Raw genomic sequence first — 22,348 nt, 5'->3', positions numbered from 1 at the left:
GTGCATCTGAGGGCCAATCTGAGAACGAGGTTTGTGTACCCAGAAGCAAACCTGCGCACGCAGCAGCACAGCGGCTGATCAGTGCACATCCCCCCCTGGAGTCTTGAAAGACCTGAGCCTGCGGGTGGATGAGGCGACACGGAGGGATGAACGCTGCAAACAGACGGACCGACGAAACAAACTCGGCTCTACACTTCTCTCTCTCTCCCTGCGGTTCGGCTGCGCTAAGGTGGCCGGCTCAGTCTAAGCTGAGACTCGGCGCAGAGGTCTCCACTGGTCCCCTTGGTTTCCAGTCCGCGGGACCCCTGGCTTGGGGTCTCAGGACACGTGTTGCTGTCCCTGTTTCGACACCAAATCCACTCAATGACCGCATTTTTTAAGACTCACAAGCTATTTTTCTCTCTCAAACTCCACCACCACCCAACCGCTGTGTTCACACTCCCTTTTACTCATGTTTATATGCTCTTTTTATTTGGCTGAAGAGAGGTGTGTGATGAGTTCCAAAGAAGTGACCTCAGCACAGAGAAACACGGGTTAGTCACCGTAAACATCCAAAAGACGTCAGAAGATGTTTGTCCAGCCTAAAGTCATGTTTGGTTTTGGCCACATACTGATTCATTTCTAACTGTGAGAACAGGCCGACTGTGATTTTGTTTTTATTCTCAGTGAACCTGTTTCCTCCTTTCTCCACATCTGCCTCGCTCCCCTTTCACGTCATGCCTCCCGTCACGTCACGCCACTCTCTTTCCGTCCATCTTTCCGTATTGATTGTGTCCTTGCTCCTTTTCTTCCCTTACACACTGTGACTCCTCAGAGTCGACGTACGTTGCAAAGTGAAGCGATATCTTCATCAGCGACTGTTCGGGTTTTCTTACTTTTTTCCCCTTCTGCAGCTTCTGTGTGACGAGGACAGTTCAGGGACGACAAGCTCCTCGTGTTTCTCTGTAGACGTCGGTTCCGGCATCCTGGCCTGTTTTCAGTCTAGAAATACTGGTCAATTCCGACTCTATTGCTGTTTAAGGCTCATCCACCGCACCAGGCTTGTTGAGGTGATACTGGGTTCTAGCATTAGTTTTGGCATGTGGTGATATGAAGAAAGAATAATTCATTTCCAGCACTTTGATTGTTTGCTAGATAGTTTAAAATATGCAGCAACCCTTCGTTTTTCATTCCTCTCATGCATGAGACAAGAAGAGAAAAAGAGACATGAGGATTAAATATTCACACCCTGTCTCATACACACAAACAAACGATATGTAAGTAGTAGATTTTTGATTTGTATGCTGACGTCCTTCTCTCCGACATGTTTCAGATGTCTTTACACCTCTTGGCCAGGCTCCAGAGGACGAACCCTGATGGTTTTGTCCACCTTGCGCCAAGATCAGCCTAAAAGATGCTAATCTAATAAACAGATTGTCATGAAATTTTCATGCTCCCCACGGGATTGAGGTTGTGTTCTGGGCTTTGGGATCCCAGGATTTTCTAGGAAGCGTTGTGTGAACCTATGTGGCTGGGTTTGTTGTTGTCGTTGCCGTTTTTTTTCTAATAATACCAATGCGTGTCCCTCTATCTGTCTGAGGACAAAGAGTGAAACAAAGACATCGTCTCCCAACCACCTCAACCACCGGACGGATAAACAATGAGCTGAAAACTCACCGTAGACTCAGCTGCTGATTCTCTGCAGGCTCATAAACCGGAGACCCCAGATAAACCCAAAGGTGACTGAGCATTTTCCGTCGCTGGCCCTAAGTTGTGGAATAGTTTGCCACCAACTATTGGATCTTCCCCTTCACTGATGTCTTTAAAAGCCATCTCAACATCCATCTCTTTTCTTTAGCCTGTTAATAGTCATCATGAAAATGAATTAATACGACTAACATCCTCTCATTGATGTCTTGTTTTTATTTGCTCATTCCTGTGTGCGATGTGATTTTTGACTGTAATCAAAGAATATCATAATTTCGTCTCTCTGTAAAGCGCCTTTGGTCGACGTGTGTTGTTTTGAAATTTGCTCTGCAAATAAACGGACTTGGCTTCGCATTGTCACGTTGCTTTCACGTCGTTACTTCATGCGAGGAGGCTGGTTATAGCCGCTTTAGGAGAAAATACAGTCAGCAGTGTGTTTTTATTCCGTTTCAAAGGTAGTGTACTTTCAAGCCAATGAATATGAAATAATAAAATTAGAAAATGTGATGTCTTGTTATGGGTGTTTAGTATTCTAATAATTATGGCAGGAGTGTATACTTCATATATTGTATGCTTTTAGTCCTGATCATGTAATGTGTCAGTATCTCATTGAGAATCTGTGTTGACTGACGTCCCATTTCTCAAATGGAAATATGTAAAATGCATCTCCCTCACCGAGACTTTCAGCGACTGAGGAAAACATTGTAACCGTGACTTCCGTCCGCGCTCCGGCGTACGTACCGCATCGGTACGTCCAAACACTCTTCACAACACAGATCTTACTTTTTCTCATGTTTTATTTATCATGTTTTAATCAGTCAGGTCAACAAACCACTCCGCAGACTGAAACAGGGTTCTGTATTCGCAACTTCACACAGAACAAGACAAATGCCCACAAAGAAGGACATTTAATATTTGTGATATTAAAACTTCTCATGCTTTTTAATGATGTAGAAAAAATCTGAAATAATTTCACAACAGCAATCCGAAGACATGCAGACACATCTCTTAACGAGACTCACAATGTGTGCTGAACAAAGAGTTTGTGCGACAAACAAACATCTAAACGATGCAGATCTGCTCAGGTTCGTCTGCGGGCTTTTGTCCCCGAATTTCTTGAGGGTTAGGTTGTGTTTATTCTCTGGAAAGGCATTAGGAGCTTGTGTGCACAAAGTCTGAACTTCTGATCCCTCACACTGTAAATAATGACATTCCAGCAACTGTTGCTGGCCAGAATCCAGAAGGCGAAAAAGGAAAAGTTGCACCATTTATTCCCCAAAACATTCCCCACAACGAAAACGGCAATGGGGGTGAACGATGCTGTAAACGCCAACGTTAAAGTCCCGATAGTCTTAGCCGCCTTAATGTCAGAGAACGTAGGATTGGTGGTGTTCTGGCTCTTGGTCATGGCCAGGTGTTTCCTGCGCTTCGAGTGCTGCCTGATGCTGGACAGAGAGATGATGTTTATCACCACAGTGCCGCCGAGGAGGGTGAAGTCAAAAGCGGGGAACAGGAGGAGGATGTTCCAGGCCTGGCTGGGGAACTCGCTCATGGTCCCCAGCGCGTAGTTACACATCCGGCTGCAGGAGTTGTACTCCAGAGCGATCTCATTGCTGAAAACCATCGGACACACGGCCATGAAGAAACTCCCCACCCAGGATAGGACGATGAGGATCATGGTCCTTTTACGGGTAATCACAGAGTCCTTGTGCAGCGGCCTCAGCACAGCGATGCTCCGCTCGATCGTCAGCAGGAAAATAGTCGTTATGGAGACAAAGGTGCACCCGGCGAAGATGGGACCAATGACGTTGCACGGGTGGAAACTCACCAACTGCGAGTTGTATGAAGTCCATTCTGGTGCACAGTCGGTCACCATCAGATAGACCTCGGCGTAGACGGACACCGGCACCACGAATATCCCCACCGCCAGATCAGCCACAGCAAGGGACGCCTTCAGGTACCCCTGTGGGGTGTGGAAGTGTTTAGTCCCCAGAACCACGGCCAGAGTCACCAAGTTCCCAAACAAGATGGCAAAGATCAGCAGCACCATGAAGACCACCATGAGGATTTTGTTGGCCAGCGTACAGCAGCACACGGTGCAGTGCGCCGGTTCAGTTCTGTCCAGCATTGTCGATGTGCTGGTCTCAATCATCGGGTTGACTGTCGCTGCAGTATTCACTTCATGACCTGAAATACCAACAAACAGAGACAGGTGTCAGGTCAGTTACATGAGAAAGTGAGAGGCGTTAATGTGTGTCCATGGTTCTGGAAGTAAAACTCCCGTTCATTTTTTAGCATAGGAAATGTGATGAAAAAAAAATCCTCAAAGACACTAGCCTGCGAACGTAAAAACACAAAGAGACGTGTCAACTACAACTCCCAGGGTGCATTTCAGTAAGAAACATCCAATCACAGAGATTTAAATTCAGTTGCATGAACCGCTGAGGGCAAGTTGAAGCTAAAGATTACACAGTAAAAAGCAGCTGATCAATCAGTTCCGCTAAAAAAGCAGCAATGTTGATCACATTTGATCCCTGGATCAAAAAACCCAGATACTGCAGCCAACTACCTCTTTATGTCTGGTCTGTGCTACAGGCGTTAAATGATGCAACGTCCTGCAACACAGCTGAAACCGGATTGGACAGGGTAAAGAAACGGAGGTGGATAATACGTATGACAGTTTAAACTGAAGGCCATGGAGCGCCCCGGTAGCCGAATGACTACTGTGTGTTCCACACCTCAGCGAGGTCCCTGGTTCGGTCCACGTCCGGAGTCCTTGTTGAATGTCGTACTCCTCTCTCTCCTCTTCACCGTGGCCTGCGCAACGAAGGCCAAATTTCCCGGCGGCAGCCTCAGCCCTGTTTTTCCTCTCTGTCACTCCCCCTCAGCCGCTGTCCCACTACCCCGGGTCCCTGCAGTCGCTGCCACTCCCCGTCCATCCGCCAGCCGCCCTCTGACTTTCCCGCCTTTCCCAGTCACCTGGGTCCCACATCCACCCGTGTCCACCAATCACGCTTGTCACTATATGCAGCACGCCAGCCCCTTTTAACCCCACGCAGCTGCCAGATCGTCAGTAACAGGGTTTCCATCCCAGCGTAGCACAGCTTTCAACTGAATTTTGAGAAAAAAGAGACGTTTCCATCCATTTCCATCCGTCCTGTCAAGCGACTAGTGTGAGTTAGTTCTTCAAGATAAACAGTTGCCGGAGCAACTTTTCCAATCGGCTGCCATTAAACCGTTGCAGAAGAGGAGGGTGACATAATTAAAAGAGCTCAAAACCTCAAACTGTGAAAAACAATCTAGAAAACAAGTTTGGCATTTTGGTTTGTCTCATGCATTAATGTGATGAAGGTTACAGCCTGCTGATTGCTCCACACAGATGCAATGTTTTTGTCTCTTCAGCTGTGACATTTAAGTCACTTGCTTCATTATATTCACAGGGTCTGTTTCCATCGCACTTGGTCGCATTTTGCTTTTATCAATAAACCAACTTTTCCACCTCGGCCCAGTGTAAAAAGGTTTTTGCGATACTTGGGGACTTTTTAAAATGTCTTTGCATCATCATTTTACCATTAAAAACCACCAAACTGTTCCTGTCTGCCTGGTTGTCTGCATTTGGGTGTGTCTCCCCGCTACTTGACGGAAAACACAAACCAGACAAACTGATGGCCGGAACGTAAACCGGCGGTAGAGTTAAACCATCCGGGAGGAAGCCGCCCTAGAATTTACAGTCATGAAAAAACTACCAACCCTGTGCTGTGGAAATAAAATCTCCAGCCAGATTTCACTGAGGTCAGAGGCTGAATATAACCTACAAAAGTAAACATATAAATAATTAAACAGGCCAATGGTCCTTTACAGATCATTTAAGTTGTGGCTCCTGAGTGGTCAGTTCTCAGTAAACGTTTTAATTTAGTGTTTTAATGAAGCTAAAACAAAAGCTTTTAATTAAGCAAAATACGTTTTTTTTGGGTTTTTTTTGTTTTTGTTTTCCTGTCTTAAGTTCCCACACTGTCCATCACATCACGTCGGGGATGCGGTGACGTCATGATGAGCAGCATCAGCATCACCTGGAATAAAACAAAAAGAGGTTTTGACGTCGGATATCACGTGCGCTCCACTCCGCTCGCTCACGTGAGGCTGGACCGGAGGACCCTTTGGTACTGGAAGGATGGATGGATGGATGGATGGAAGGATGGAAGGATGGATGATGGAAGGGTAGATGGAAGGGTAGATGGATGGGTGGATGGATGGATGGATGTATGGATGTATGGATGGATGGATGAATGGATGGAAGGATGGAAGGATGGATGATGGAAGGGTAGATGGATGGGTGGATTGATGGATGGATGGATGGATGGATGGATGGATGATGGAAGGGTAGATGGATGGGTGGATGGATGGATGTTGGAAAGATAGACGGATGGATTGATGGATGGATGGATTGAAGGATGGAGGGATGGATTGATGGATGGATGGATGGATGGATGATGGAAGGGTAGATGGAAGGGTAGATGGATGGATGGATGGGTGGATGGATGGATGGGTGGATGGATGGATGGATGTATGGATGGATGAATGGATGGAAGGATGGAAGGATGGATGATGGAAGGGTAGATGGATGGATGGATGGATGGATGGATGGATGGATGGATGGATGGATGGATGGATGGATGGATGATGGAAGGGTAGATGGATGGGTGGATGGATGGATGTTGGAAAGATAGACGGATGGATTGATGGATGGATGGATTGAAGGATGGAGGGATGGATTGATGGATGGATGGATGGATGGATGGATGGATGGATGGATGGATGATGGAAGGGTAGATGGATGGGTGGATGGATGGATGGATGGAAGGATGGATGGATGAATGGATGGAAGGATGGACGATGGAAGGATAGATGGATGGATAGATGGATGGATGGAAGGATGGAAGGATGGAGGGATGGATGGATGGATGATGGAAGGATAGATGATGGATGGAAGAGTAGATGGATGGATGGAAGGATGGATGGAAGAATGGATGGAAGGATGGATGATGGAAGGGTAGATGGATGGATGGATGGATGAATTGTGGGGGGGGGGGGCAGCTGTAGTGGTAAATAAAACCCAGGTGGCGCGCGACACTAATCTACACGTGCTGCAGAGTCAGACATCCTCCCTAAGGTACAATAACATTTGAATTTGAATTTAAATTCAGACAAGGTCCGTAATAAATATAGTGAGAATAAAAAATGCACATTTACACCACGAGTCAGTTTTCTTTTTTCACGTCCCGCATAGCTGAACAGAAAACCCATACGTGGTCTGGAAGCGATCCACGGAGAGAAAACACCGCTTTAGAAATGTTGATCGGAACTGTGAAGGGATCATAAACCTGTCTCCAAAGACAAAGGCGCAGCTGTGGGCGACCCTGTCACCACTTATTTTGCTTTTCACTTTCAGATGTCGTGACCTCCGGCTTTTGTTTTTCTTTTCACTGTATATCCATCTACCGCGCTCAGCCATGCAGAAACATGTCCGGCCAATGATCCTCGGGATGCAAAGGGAGACACTTTCCAGCGCGCACGGATCAGCGCTGTCCTGCAAGACTCTGTGCGTCCTGCAGGACATCCACTTTAAAAAAAAAACATCTATTTGTCTTCAGGCTGCTGCCACAGTCCCTCTGTTCTACCGTTTCTCACAGGAATGCAGGCAGTTTTGGCTGTGAAAGTTTAGGAAAACGCTGAGATCTTACGGGTTCTAGCGCCCTTCCAGATTCCCTGGAAAGACCCCGTTTAAAACCAGCTTCCCTACGTTATTATAGAAGGTTGACTCATCCGCTGACCCACGTATTCATGGTCAGATAATATTAAATATTGCAGTCAACTCACTTCAACTCACTTACTTCGGCTTTAAATCCCCCTCAAGACGCGGAATCCAGCGGTGCGTAAAGCAACAATCCTCCGCTGGTTATCCACACCGCAGGTTGTCACTGCGGCTTAAAACATCCTCGAGATGAGAATAAAGGAAGGAGAGAGTCCAGGACCGGGAGCACAAAACTGACTTTCCGATGTGCAGATGCTGGTGCACGTACGGGAGGATGGATCTGTGGAGCCGGGCGCTGGGCGCTGAGCTCTGGTCTGCTCCGCTCCGGAGAGACGGTTAAAGTGTCTCCTCCGCTGGTTTCACCATTGGCTGAGGATGTTGATGACACCCCCCCCAGACCCAGCCCCAGCACCAGCCCCCCCACCGCCACCCCCGCCTACACATGAAGCCTGCTTTTTACACCAGGACTTGAGGATGGTAGTCTATCCTGTCACAGAGACTGTGGATTCTGGGCTGTAGAACAATTCCCCATCATTAACCAGGATCCCTCCTTTCATATATATACATATAAACCCAATTTTATTCTTTTTCACTATTTTTGAATGCCAGGCTTGAGTCCTTTCAAAGAAACCGACCTCGACGCCGTAGCCTGAGTCACTGCTGCAGCATCGAAACCAGGTCCCACCTGACTCTGGGTCCTGTAAGGACAATGGCCCCGACCACCCGTAATTCACACCTGTGAGTAAAAGGCACCCGATGTTTGCTTTAACAGCGAAACAGTTTGAACAGACTGAGCTTGACAGTTCATCCTTTACCCTGGCACCGGCGGCCGACAGGCCCGATCTCAACCCAAGGTCCGCTTACTTGCTTCTGGCAGTATGGCGCCTACTTTAAGCCAGGCGGCACCAACGAGATGCCATAGAAGTGCCCAGAATAACCCGAGAGATTAAACACGTCCAGCTCGTTGACAATTTGGCAAACTCCCTCCGAAGATGAAGATCGTGTGTGATCGTGTGAAAAGCTCCAGAACAAGTCGAGGTTGTGTTTTTTGCAGCTGGGAACGAGTTTAAAATCGGGTTCGTGCTTTGCGAATGTTCAACCACAATTTGAAAAACTACAGTTGAACACCGTAAGAAATGCAACAGATGTAACGTGCAGTACGTTGGGCTACTATCTGAAGCTGATTCATGGCCACAATCCCTAAATTCAATGCAAAACAAAAGGGAAGAAACAAATTCCAGGAAAACATTAATGAAGTCTGGTGACACTGTGTTACAGTGGAAGTCTCTCCTTTGACCCTTCTATTTCCTGCCTTCCAGGAAGCTTCAGAAACCCTCTGACTCCAGCGGTCTGCGTGTGGTAAACACTGCCTGTGTGTGGTTTGGCTCCGGTCCTGCACTGGCAGCCGTGGACACAGCAAAACAAAAGCATAATCCCACGCTTCTCAGTGTGCGGTGGTGTGTAATCCTTAATCCAGAGGTCACCGCAGGCGGCTTGGGTCCAGTGCTCGGGGTCGCAGCGCGGGGAGCTTCGCACTGAAGCTTAAATCAGCCGGGTAGCCACATGAAACCCGTCGGCTGCTCCATCTTAATGTTGTTTTGTTACAGTTCTCCATTTAACCTCCAGTCTTACATATCATGAAGATTTAAGAGGCATTCCACCCATTTTTTAACCTTCACATACCTTCACATATGTATGTCTGTTCCGCAAAGCACTATAAAAACATCCATTTTAATTTCATAAAGCTGTGAACTGGAGAAATTAACCACCGAGCATGACGACAATGTCACAAGCGTTTCAAACCTGCTTGTCCATTGACAGTAGATCCTGAATTACTCCTTGAAATTGGCCTTGAGATTTAAAATAAAAGCTTTCTGCACTGTATGGAAAGATAAAATACACATTATGCATCTGCCTGTAACTAGTATTATTAATTATTATTTTTTAGACACTATTTACTTTCACAGTCTTTTCCACTCTCAGTGTTCTTCCTCTGTTATCCAGTCATTTCGGCCTCTTGGTGTTTTCCATTCTGTTAATCTCCCTCCCTCCCTCCTGCTCCACCATCACCGAGGACATTACAGTCTCTTAAATGCGTCTCGGAGGAGACAAGGGGCGAGAAGAGACGAACCACAAGCGTATCCTATCTGGCAGTTTTTTAATTCTGTTGATTGGTCACCTGATCTGATGGGACAGTAAAAGCAGCAGCCAGCCTTGTGTTAATAATATAGTGTAGATCTGACAGGAATCATGAAATCTGTTTCTTCTCGGTTCTCTCGGGAAACCTGTTGGGCTACAACGCTGTGGTTATTGTTATTGGTTCTATAATATCAGCCTGACGTCGGGCTGACTTTAGCGCTGGTATTTCACGAACCAATAAGGTTGAATGTATTATTCGCCACACATATGCAGTAATAAACGTATTTCAAGTGTCTATTTGTCTTATTTCTTATCAGCCACCTATGTCCTCCTGATGCCACAGTAGATTTTTAATCAATATTGGAGGTTATCGGTCATCAGGTGTCTTCCCGTCGTTGTTACTTATTTCTGCACATTTGACGGTTGAGATCCGTCGTGAACAGTTCAAAATGACGCTGGAGGGAGAGAAGACGAAGAGAAGATGTCCCGCTCGGTAAATGAAATTCCTCCATCCCCGTAGAGAGGAGGCGGGGGAGGGAAGCGAGGAGCCACATGGGCCAAATCAGCCGAGAGCAACCCATGTCGCACTCACTCCTGGCCAGGTTGCCTGGTTTCTCCAGCTCTCCAGCCTTCATCCTGGTTTGCTGGTCACAGAGAACAGGAGGCTGCCAGGAATCCCCCCCACGCTCAGCCGCCCGGGGGAGGGGGGGGTTGTCACATCTCAATCCAAACGCACTTCACGCCTGAACCTGCTGCTGTTTCAGCTCGCAGTGATACAGAGCAGCGCGGGAGCTGCATCCTTCCAGGGTGTTGCGAACTAGCTCTGATTCACAGACGAATGTCACGGTGGATCTCAGCTGCTGCTGGTGCAAAGCAGCAGAACTGCAGTGATGAGAAATGACACGAAACCTGAAAGGTCAAACAGAAAGGAGTGTAATGTTGTGATTTCCTGTCACTGCTTCTTCTTCTTCTTTTTTTCTGTGTAAATGGAACCCGGTGCAGCCTGTGACGACTTCTTCCTCATAAAAAGCTCTTCGAAGTTTTGCGTCAGGTAAAATCTCCCCCTCCCTCTACGCTGCCTCATCAAACACAGAGCGAGAAACGCCGCTGTCAGGTTATTAATCATTTCATTTAAAAGTCAAGTCCGCACACGGAAATAACACCAGCCTTATTAATACTAGTGCTGGACTGAAATGTCAGTTTGAATTTCATTACTGCAGCTTCCAAATGAAGAGCTTATTAGGTCTCCAGCAAACGCGGGCTGTTCCTCGGCGTTTTTACTCCAAAAGGATTAAGTTGTGGAGGAAAAACTTTTGCTCTCAGCAGTTTCAGTTCAACTACTGACACACGCTGAGGTTCTGATATAAACATGCAGAGGAAAAGCCTCGTGTTCCACTGCACGCAGACTGAGTGGCGAAATGCCGGTTGGAGACGGATCCAGCTCTGCATCCTGTTGTCGGATTCATCTCTTCGTGTTCAGCTTACAGGTTCTCTTTCCGGTAGCCTCGCCGGTCAGATGTGAATGGAAGTATCAGTCTGTCGGTCAGCCCGCCGTCCTCTCGCTTCTCCTCTAGCGACGCCAGGAGGCTCTTCGTTTGCGATTTTCTAGTCAAATATCCAAACAACCGTTTGGATGTATTGTGATGAAATTAGGTTCAGAGGTTCATCTTCAATTTGAATAACTCTGGCGATCCCCAGGACTTTTCTCCTAGCGCCATCATCAGGGCGACGTTTAAATTTTAACATGCTAACCTGAGATGGTGAACGCAGTGAAACATCCATATGCTAGCATAATAACAACAATGTAAAAATGATTAAAATAGCACGAGACAATATCTTTACTACAAGAGAAGTATCGCACATTCTTATTTAGGGGATAAATAATAAATGAATATATGGGTTGAAAGGAAAAGAGAAACTATACGGGCAAAAAATGACTATCGCATATGGTAAACAAAACATTTCGGCTATAAAGGATGGATGCAAAGGTGTTTGATTTCCCATCTTTTCACAAACTTGTCTCCTGGACAAACTCGTTCGCTCCATCTCTCCTGTGCGCAGCTTGTTGTCGCCGCTGCGGATGCCGCTAGGTAGTAATTCGAACCCACCCACACCGTCCCCCTCCGCAAACCTCGACTGAAGCACCTCGCAGGCTTCCTCCTCCTCGGCAGTGAAAACCCAGAGAGAGTGTTCGAGGCATCATGGTGAGAAAAGCTCCAGCTGTTTGCCTGCGAAGAGCCGGACAGACCCGCCGGACGTCAGGCTTTCACCCAGAAGCCCGGACCCTGTCTGGGGCGCTCCGGTTTGTCTGGAGCATCCGCAGAACAACTTGTGAAAAGCTGCCGAAAGCACCTAAGCAGGGATGGCTGGATGATTTGCAGGTTAAAAAAAGGTTTTTAGGTGTCGTGGTTGAGCGTAGTTATTGTTGCAGCAGCCATTTGGCAGCAGCATAGTTCGTCCTGCTGTTAGAACCTTCTTCACGCTGGAATTTAGTCATTCAGATGCTGCTGACCTAAAGGTTAGGTGTAACCCTAGATGTCTAAATATCATAACCTTTCAACCTTGCGGAGGATTAATGTTCGCCTTTTTATTATCATAACCACAACCTTTTTCTAACCGTGACCGTGGCGTTGGGAAATGTGTGGATATTATAGAAGAATGTTTAAAATGTGTCACGGAGCACAACACGTCGTTCAATTTCAACGTCTGGCAACAGGGCAGCTTTCCCCACACTGTACACTGATGCCATTTTAAATGGGCTTTCCAGGTATTTCGCACTGCACTTTCATAAGCTGGGGGACAGATCAAAAGAAGAACGGCCGAAATGAACATAACACAGGAGACAAAGTGCTAAATTGAGAAGTAGAAATGCTGTATGTCGACTGAGTGCATGGACCAGCAGTCTGAGGGACTGATTTGTAAAACACATCGCCACACTGACGCCCGCTTTGTTTCACTAGCTCCTTCAAATCCCCGAGGTATTCTCGATGATGATGATGGTGATGAAGATGAACCCCCTGTCCAGAACACCCCCAGAAACAACCTTAATAAGTCTGGACCAGAGGATTTAGGCTGGGTGATAAAACGGCCGGCGTGAGAGGGTTGAAACCTGCGGCCTGACTAAAGCTCTGGAGTCGGTCGACGTCGCATCGGGTGGAGCAGCTGCGGGGGGCGCTACATGCAACAGCGTCCATGTGTGTCCTTACAATGTTGGGAGCATACGAGAACGAAACACATTCATCTGAAACTCGCCTCCGTCACTTCCTAGCTCCGTTGGCTCCTGTGTGGCAGCGGCGCTGTGCTCTGAGGGGCGGCAGCGTCACGAGTTAGTACTTGAGCCGCTTCTGAGTACTTCAGCCTTGATCATATGAAAGAGGAGGTCTCACACACACACACACACACACACACACACACACACACACACACACACACACACACACACACACACACAATATGACAACAAGAGCAGACAGATTTTTTTGAAGTCTCGTAAATTTTCATGAAATTTGCCCAAACTCCAGAAAGCAGATTTTGTGTAGTGCACTTAAAGTCCCCCCTTTCAAGTCACTTGGTCTCATTTTCAAGTGTAATTTTATTTCAAACAGGAAAAAAAAAAGAGCCAAAAATGATAAAAAGATTATGTTTCTCCGTCACGGAAAGATTATGAGACAAACCCAACCTGATACACCAGTTTCCCATGGAAAAAGGTCGGTAAATGTTTTCTTCTTGTCATCTTTCGTGAACTGAGCACATTAACGATGTTGCACTCACCTCAAGTCATTTCATAAGACACAGATGTTATCCGGTAGCTGGTTTCCTGTTGCGAAGCACACTCAGGCGCAGTAAAATGCCAAATTGAGTGGTGGCAGGAGACCTTATTCGGTTTCTCTTTCTTTGAGCTCAAACTGTGAAGCCGGGAACAAGAACACGATCGTCCAAGTCATTTCACAGTCTTCCAAACAGAAATGAAGCTCTGCCTCTGTGGCTCACGGGAATCAATTGAAAAACCCTGAATCCTTTTTTTTTATATGTCACGTTGGCATTTCTTCCACAGGGAAGCACATTGCATCTCTCGGTCTGATTGTCCAAACCGAGGTCGAGTTGTCTCTGCTGACACCGCTCTCGAAAAGGTCAAAGCGTGCAGTCAAGAGTTTTACACGTGTAAGATTAAACCCCAAACAGAAAACGCGCGGCTCTCGGCTTTGCCTTAACGAGCCCTGCTTTGCTTCAGCTGCCCGAAGCCGCCACGCTAGCGCCGCCGTTCCAAGGATGGCGGTCTCCCGCCTTGATCCAGACTGCTCGACGGATTGCCGTTAAATTTTGTACAGACACTCACGTTCCCCAGAGGATGAATCCTGCTGACTCGGTTAAGCCGCTGGCTATTTCCTCTAGCGCCACCAGCTGGTCAATGTTCTCACTCACACAGTGACCTATCTACAGCATATCAAATCCCTGTAGTAGCATCATGCAGTAATATTTACTACGTGGATGTGTCACAAAAACAGTCGGCGTATTTTTTCCAGGGACCTGAGGGTTTTAGTAAACACCTACACATCGGGTCTGTTTTATAGAATATATAGTTTTTTTAAACGCAACTGAGCAGCTGACTAAATAAATAAGATATTAAAAATGCCATTGACTCAAACAATTTTGAGAGTTAAACTCACGACCTCAGTATTTCATGGCCTCGAAGACACCTAGTGCTGCGCGGTCTAAAATTAGACCAGATGTCTACGTCTATGGTCAGTGATATCCCTGACCATGTAGCTTATGTTTGCTAACACGGTTTGTTTGACTTTTTTTGTTTCTTTTCTTTTCTTTTTGACGAACTTGCCTGTCGGTTTCAGTCACAGTTTACATTTTACTTCTCTGCAGCTCGACGGACTGACTCCGCAACGCATTTCACTTTGTCGGGAGTCACTGACATCCTCGGAGAGCGTCCCCTCACAAACGCTCGTCAGTATCTTGTGAATATGCAAATTCAGCTGCATATCTTTGACATTTAGAGTTGTTTATCCATTGTTTATACCTGTACACTAATAAATCCCTTTCTTATTTGTTAAAACCAGGTCTCACATGGCCCAACGTGGCCATTGTTGAGCACGTTTTAAGCAAGTTTCTGAAATTGAGCTCGACAGTTCGGTCTCGATCTTGACTTTCTGAAACTTTCGGCAAAATAAAATGGGAATCGGTGCCTGTTTCCTTCAGCTGTCTTCATGTAAATATATCCAAGAGGACAGGACAAGACTACATAATGAGGGTTCATCGGGTTAAACCTGCGCTGTTTCTAATGCCTCCTGTTGACGGTCTGTCAGTCCGTCCGTCCTCGGGGGAGTTTCTTCAGATTTGGCACAGACGTTCCCTCGGACCCAAGGATGAGCTGATTAGATTTTGGTGGTTAAAGGGCAAAGGTCACTGGGCCCTCACAAAACACGATTTTGGTCATAACTCAAGAATTCATACTTTGATTATGACAAAATTTAACGCAAATGTCTGATAGGATAAAATGATGAAGTGATGACTTTTTATATCCAAAGGGTCAAAGGTCAACTTCACTGTGACATCACAATGTTCTACAAAATCTTATTTTTATGTTATTTTTTCAGGAGCAGAAGGGGAGATTGTGACCACATTTCCTAGAGCTTGACCGGTTGGCGGAGCCCTACAGTCACAATTGAGTCATTAATTCTAGTTATTTTTTATTTTTTGGTCTCACTGTGAGGAAGTGGATCGAGGCCTGTAACGGGACATTAATGCTTTGTTTGCAGTAGAAGATCAAGTACCACAACTTTAAGTGAACTTGAGAAATCTGCGTCTCAACTACATCATCTATTTTTTAGCATGCCAACTTTTCTGCCTCACGCAATATTTCAGCTTTCTTCTTTATGCTCCAACTGTGCATAAAAACAGGCAGACGGAAACATACTGTACCTTGTAGAAACTGTTTTCCTAGATCACTAAATATCTACGACAAAATATTGTAAACACAAGGTTCATTTAATTAGCCATTGCCGAAGCTTTCAGCCGTACCCCACAGCTTTCCTCCGCAAGTCTTTCTCCGGTTGACCACCGACTCCTGGTCAGTGGCCTTTGAGCCCTTCCTGGTCGAAGCTGTGACCGGTTTCGGTCTGTTTCCAGTGTTTGTTTGCTCCTTGCCGTTTCACCGGTTTCTCCACTGTTCAACACAGCTGTCGTAAGTTCCCAATGTCAAGAACCACACCACAAAATGTGTTTGGTGTTAATTAACAGAAGAGGATTACTGAGCTCCTCCTCCACATTATTGATGTTGACTTCACTCATCGGAAAACGTGAGCAGGGGCAGCACAGCGGCGCAGTTGTCAGCACTATCGCCTCACAGCGAGGAGGCTCTGGGCCTCGCACCCCCCGACTAGTCGGGGCCTTTCTGTGTAGAGTTTGCATGTTCTCCCAGAGCCTGCCTGGTCTTTCTGTGGGTGCTCTGGTTTCCTGCCGCAGTCCAAAGACATGCAGGCTGGGCTGAGTGGTGACTGTGAACGTGAGCGTGACTGGTTGTCTGTCTCTGTGTGTCGGCCCGGTGGCTGACCGCTGATCTGTCCCTGCCCAGTGTCAGCTGAGATCAGCTCCGGCCCCCCTTGACTCTCTGAAGCGGTCAGCGGGTATAGGTATTGGACGGATGGAAACGCAAGCAGCCCAAGCTGACAATCGTTCTAGTGGTCTCTGCAGGGTATATCTACAGATGCATTGACTTTTATATAGCATTTTAAACGATTCTGCAAAAAACCCCAGAGTACCTTCGATGCCAGTGTTTTTAAAATCCATTCTTTAGACAATATCTGCACCAGGCAACTACATCTTCAAGGTTTGGGCAGTCTCGTGGTTACGGTTAGTAAAAACGCAAATTTTAGTCATAGGCGTGTGAGGTGACACAAACTCTGGTCTCCTGCATGAAAGCTGGATACGTCACATGCCCAGTCACGACCGCCACCTTTTTCCACCTCGCTATGTAGAGGACTCACTACTTTCTGCACTAGACATAAATCATGAGGTGCGAATTCGTCCAATATGAGAGTAAATTCCCCAGACAAAAGCGGAGCTCTTGCACAGAATTTACATTGGACATTTACATAGGTCAAATCCATGTTCAGGAGAAGCCAAGACCGAGACCAGTCCGTTTAAAAAGAGGCATGAGGACGACAAGTCTGCAGATTCAAGGGCTGCATCTCTCTGTGTCATCAAACAACTTCAAAATTCCCCAGAGGCAGAGCAGCAAAACAACAACAGAAGAGAAGAAGCCCGAGGGCAAATTCTACAGTATACAGAGGGATGGAGATCATTGCTGTGGAGGTGGGGGAGGATGACACAGCAGCTCGCAAGGCAAAGGCGCCCCATCCGACGGTCGCAGTCGGCAGCCGGCACGCCACCACCAAGTGTTGGCTTAATTCACTCTGACTGTGACGTGCTCGCTTGTCCGTGGGGAAAGACAAGCACTGAAGCGCCCTCCTCCTCCTCTTTCTCCCTTCGCACCCTGACTCCCGCTCCTCACAACTACCTCCCCGCCTCACCCTTCACTCCTCACCCCAGCTGGGTCAATCTCCGGAGGGCCGATGAAGCGCGGCTGGGGGGGGGGGGCTGATGCTGAGGATTTCAGGCGACAGATGGGAGACTCTGCGGGCAGCTGAGCTTCACGGTCCGCTGGCCCGGCTGGCTGTGTGCAGAGTGCGGCCGGTCGCTCCGAGTCACGTTTGAGCGAGCGGTGATGTCATCTCAGTTTGGTCTTGCGTGTCCGGGCGAGCGAGGGGGGGGGGGGGGGATTTGTGGGAGGGGTTGCCTCAGCTGCTGCTATAAGATCATTACAAGAGATACAGCCAGGCCTCAACAGCTGCACTTTAAATTTATATAACAAAGTAGGGGTTTTATTTAGACGGACATGATGATGGCAAGCTGAAACATGAAACACGAAGATGCACTACACGGCCAAAAGTATGCGGAACATTCTTCTCAAGTGTGATAGTTGAACACGTGATTCTAAAACCATGGGCATTAATGTGCTGCTTTAACAGCCTCCAGTCTTCTGGGTTCAGTGTTTCAGCAGATCTGGGATTATGCCTTAGATTATGTAAAATTTAAAGAGGAAGTTCAGCGTTAGCAGCGCCAGAATCCCAAAGTTGCCGGTGGAAACAAAGGCTGTGATAGCAATCAGAGGGTCTCTAAACTTTCTAATGACGGGAAGTAACCCCGTCTCCCACAAATTACAGTCATATACAACTAAACGGCAACTGCAAATACGTTTTACAGGAAACGTAGTCCTGTAGGCGTCTTGAGTCAATACAAAACTAAAGAAAAAAAAAAGAATAAAATAAAATAGAATTTTTAAAAAAAACCAAAGCTCCAGGGATTTCCTCCCGTTCAGACACAAGAGCCTCAGTGAGGTCCATGACTAAGTCTGGCTCACGGTCTGTGATCCAGCTCATCGCAAAGGTGTCGGACGGGGTGGAGTCAGGCTCTTTTCACAGACTGGGAAATCGTTTCTTCATGGAGCTGGTTCTGTGCAGGGAGGCTTTGAGGTGTTAATGGGATGGTTTTAATAACCAGGATCTGCGCGTGTAAACAGCTCCTACTCTTTTATTGTGCACTTTTTCTGTCTCTGACAAAAGTATGTGGACGGGGGGTGTCCACGGATTACCTTTCTTTTAAATTCTGATATCCTGCCAGACGAAGGCGTCTGAAGCTGGGTATGAACAGTCAAAAGAAGGTGCCCTCTTTCCTTTCCAAACCGGTTTGCCTTGATTCTGATTAAAAGCATCATGAGGTCAATTCAGAGATGCGAAGGAGAAGTGATGACGTTACTATTTTTATTTTGACAAACACTCCCCCACCAATACACTCATCAGGAGGAATTTTGGCATGTGGACAGGAAGAGCTGGGGAGCTGGGAGGGCAACCACAGTGCTACAAATGGGACTAACTGGAAGTCAACTGCACAATGACGACTTGAAAAAACCATGCATCACGTCTGTATGGTTGATTTATGTTGTGGAAAAACAACGTCAAACGCTGACGATACTGCTGCTCGCCACAAGCCTCAGAATATACACAGGCTTGTCCCCAAAGTGGCTTTCATTCAAACATATCACAATGACGTGTAGTGACATGCCTTTCCGAAGCAGCACATTCTGCATAATTCAGCCGTCACAGAAATAAACGACAATGGACGCCTGGTTTCCCTCCATCAGCAGCACACGCGGCCTCGAGCCCCTCGGTCAAACGGAGCCGTGTGACCGCTGCACTGATGCATCGTGGGCCTGCAGAGACTGAGTCAGCTCGGCTCTCAGACGTGACGACCTGAACGGGTTGAAAGGGACGGAAGCGGGAGACGAAGAGGAGCAAGAGTCCAGAATTAAAGAGCAAGGAGGGTCAAAGGTCAGTGATCTACCTCAAAAACCAGACCCGAGTCACACAGCGGCTGTTTGTGAGAAAAGCTTTTGCTGAATTGATTGAATATATTGACCATTATAAGGAAGAAAACATAGTGACAGACCCACAGACCTGTCAAATGATCACTTTATAAAGTTGTAACGGATAAAATGTAATGCTAACAGTCGCCTTCTACCACATCCAGGAGACACGGAGCAGCGTGATCACCCCAAAACCTGATGAACATTAAAGTCCAGTATTCACTCTCCTGTAGCTCTGCTTTGGGTCTCCACCAACTCCAGAGTTTCTTTAGCTGATAGATGTTCCTCGTCTGCCGCTTGGTGCTGCGCAGGCAGTGGCCAGTGGGTTTTTACCAGAGCCTTTTTGCTGAAAAACACACTGAGACTGAACCACACAGTAAATGTGTCGCAAAACCAAAACCACGGAGCCAAAAGGGGCTTAAAAAAAGCTCTGCAGAGCGGCAGAGTCGATTCGTTACTATGATCAACCTCTTTTAAATTTCCGTTGGTCATTTGATCCAGTGTTAATATTTTTTAAAAAATTCGACTCATCGAGCTTAGAATTGTTCAGACACACACATGGAGGAATTTTGTCTCCAATAGTACATTGTAGAACTAAGGCTGGTGTAACACCAGCTGCCCGAGTGTGATTCGGTCAAGTCGAGACAGATGAGCTGGACATGAATCCGTGAAGTAGGACCAGTCTCTCACAGGGGCTGTGGATGTCAGATATTAAGGTATAGACCTGGTGCTATTCTGTCATTCATCAGGTTTATAACTCATTCCATTCACACACTCGCAACATTCAGCCCTGAAACATTTGGTATCTTTGGAAACTCCATCCACCACTCGCCGCTTGTAAATCGATCAGATTTTCAGTACCCATGTCCACCCCTGAAATCAAACTGCAGGAGTCACAGAAGTGAGGAGTAAAGTGATTTTGACGTGACGATGATGATAAAGACGATGTCGCAGGCGGGAGGTGGCGGTGGCACCTTGTGGCCTTGCCTCGCTTGTGTCGTGCTCATAATCGGCCGCTCGCTCACTCATCAATCTTGCAGCACTCGCCGCGCTGCAGGACTGACGGGAGCTTGAGCTGCTAACGCTGACAAAGTCAGATTTTCCCTGCCCCGTGGTTGTGCGCTGCAGAGCTGGTCATCTTTTAACGGTCAGCATTCAGAGATGTGAAAGACCCGCTACTTGTGTATGAGGACAGTCCCTAAAGGACCTGAGACTTCAGTTGTACTCGCTCCAAAAGACGTCAGGAGTAACAGCAGTGTCCCACGCCTCTCTCTGGTTCACCACGCTCAGCATCGCTGTCATCATCACGGGTGGGGTGGTGCGCGGACACACCTTGGAGTAAGCCTCTGTATCGCTGCATCAAGGCGGGACGTCAAACCGCCCTAGGTCAGCAAAAACAAGATTCACAGTCGCTCTCTAAGGTCCAGGTCTAGTTCGACCACGTCTGAAGGCAAAAGTGCTGATACAGCAGCTGTTCTGAACGGCCACAGCTGGAGGGCAAAAGCCCGTCATCATAGCGAGTGGCAGGACGTGAGGAATCTCCCCGATGGGGATGAGTGAATGTATGAGTCTCTTTCAGTGTAGTTTCACAGTCCCTTTCTCTGGGTGTTAGAAACACTCCTTTGCAGGTCATTTAGATGTCATTTCGTTGATTTCTTCCGACGATCTGCGGCTCAGGAGCAGTATTTATGTGCCTCGATCAAATTTCGTACTCTTTTTCTCTCGTCTGACAAGAAAAACAGAAATATAATGTACATGAGAACATCGACCTCATAAATTCAGCTACTTTAAAACACAACATACGTCCCAGAGAGTTGGAGAAATTTGCTCTCCTGCTTTTCTTTCTCTCACTAAATACAAACACAAAAAACAAATTTTGCTGTTCATCCTTAGTAGTTCATTTGAAGACAACTGTCTTGACCACACTGAAGCCTTTACAGCTCCGATACGCTGCCTTCATGGCTTTGTATTATTTTTACGTTGGTAGTTGGTTAGAGGGTAAGATCGATGTTGACAAGAAAAAAGTGGACCGTGACCCTCCTCCTCCTCCTTGTCCTCGTCAAAAATGGTGGAGATATTTTGCTGTGCGCCGTTTAACACCAACTGTGAACGGAGGCACATTAACGGCGGGTCATTCATATTCTACAGCGACCACAGGAAACGCGACCCCATTTAACGCCACCAGTGATCTCAGACCGATGGCCAGATGTTCGAAATGAGACACTGGGTTGTGGACGAGCTTTAGATTTCTCAGCTCCCCCACAGGACCAACCAGGATTTCCCGTTCACTTTGGTCGAAGGTGCTGCCTTTCTTTCCCCGTTCAGGGAGGACTTCATTTGCATTTAGCTGACATGACTTTCATATCGGGGTTAGCAGGTCTGGAGTCAGTTTGGAGGTCGGCTCAGGGTCACAGAGCTGCTGATGGGCTCTTTGGCAGTTTGCGGGATTGAACCCGTGACCTCTCTGTTACAGCACTCAGTTTTCAGATCGCCAGGCCGTCCTGCCCCCAATTAAATCCGCCGCTACAGATGGCTTACCAATCGGCAGAACAGGTCATGATTCTGGGAAGATGGGTTCCTTCTTGCTTTTACTTTTACATAACTAAATTATGGAGATGTGTTTTATTTTCATCACACAACACGTACCGTCGTCAGAACTAACGACAAACCTTCGGCTCTCATCTGACAAACAACGAGCCAGAAGCAGAAATGTCCTATAAGACAAACAAAACGATCCAAAGTGCATAACGTTCCTCTCAGTCACCTGGTGACAGGACAGAATGGAAATCTCCTCTCCTCCTTCAAAAACCAATTTAATTGCTACAGTTTGTATTCACTGTATATAAACTTCCTACTTGGAGCTCCAGAAGGCACCTGAAGAAGGGAGAGGTGCGAACAGCGGTGAATCACAGAAGGACGAAGGAGGCGATGGAAGGAGGGATGACAGGAGGAGGGGAGAAAAAAAAGAGGGTTGAGATGGGAGGGAGATGACAGGTTATTAAACCCCAGTCGGGTATAAGTTTCCCTCACGCTACATGTTTCCTTTTCCTCTCGTAAGTCTTTGGAGTTTATCATCAGAACAACAGAATTAATCTGACGAAACAAGCAGAGACACAAATGTGGTAAAATGAAGGGTTTTTTTTTGGTTCTGATGTGTTTGGTATTCACTCCTGTTACAAATCAGAGACGGCTGTCACAGTGACATTGGGATCAACAGCAACAGTAATAATAGAGTAATGAGACGCGGGCCTTGGTTGAGTGAAAATCTCGTCCCAACC

At 47.0% G+C, this 22,348-nt stretch overlaps 1 protein-coding gene across 1 annotated transcript; it reads right to left on the bottom strand.

Annotated features, from left to right (window-relative positions):
- Positions 1–2,597: 2,597 nt before the first annotated feature.
- On the bottom strand, positions 2,598–3,838 carry LOC120784695 (trace amine-associated receptor 8b). The gene is given in 3 exon segments (XM_040118698.1): positions 2,598–2,751; positions 2,754–2,824; positions 2,827–3,838. Coding segments are annotated over 3 exon segments (1,140 nt in total). The 3' UTR covers positions 2,598–2,694.
- Between the last annotated feature and the right edge of the window lie 18,510 nt (positions 3,839–22,348).

Source organism: Xiphias gladius, chromosome 22, assembly GCF_016859285.1.
Source record: "Xiphias gladius isolate SHS-SW01 ecotype Sanya breed wild chromosome 22, ASM1685928v1, whole genome shotgun sequence".
Lineage (NCBI taxonomy): Eukaryota > Metazoa > Chordata > Actinopteri > Istiophoriformes > Xiphiidae > Xiphias > Xiphias gladius.
The sequence above is the reverse complement of the archived record's forward strand: the minus strand, read 5'-3'. Positions and strand labels throughout refer to the sequence as shown.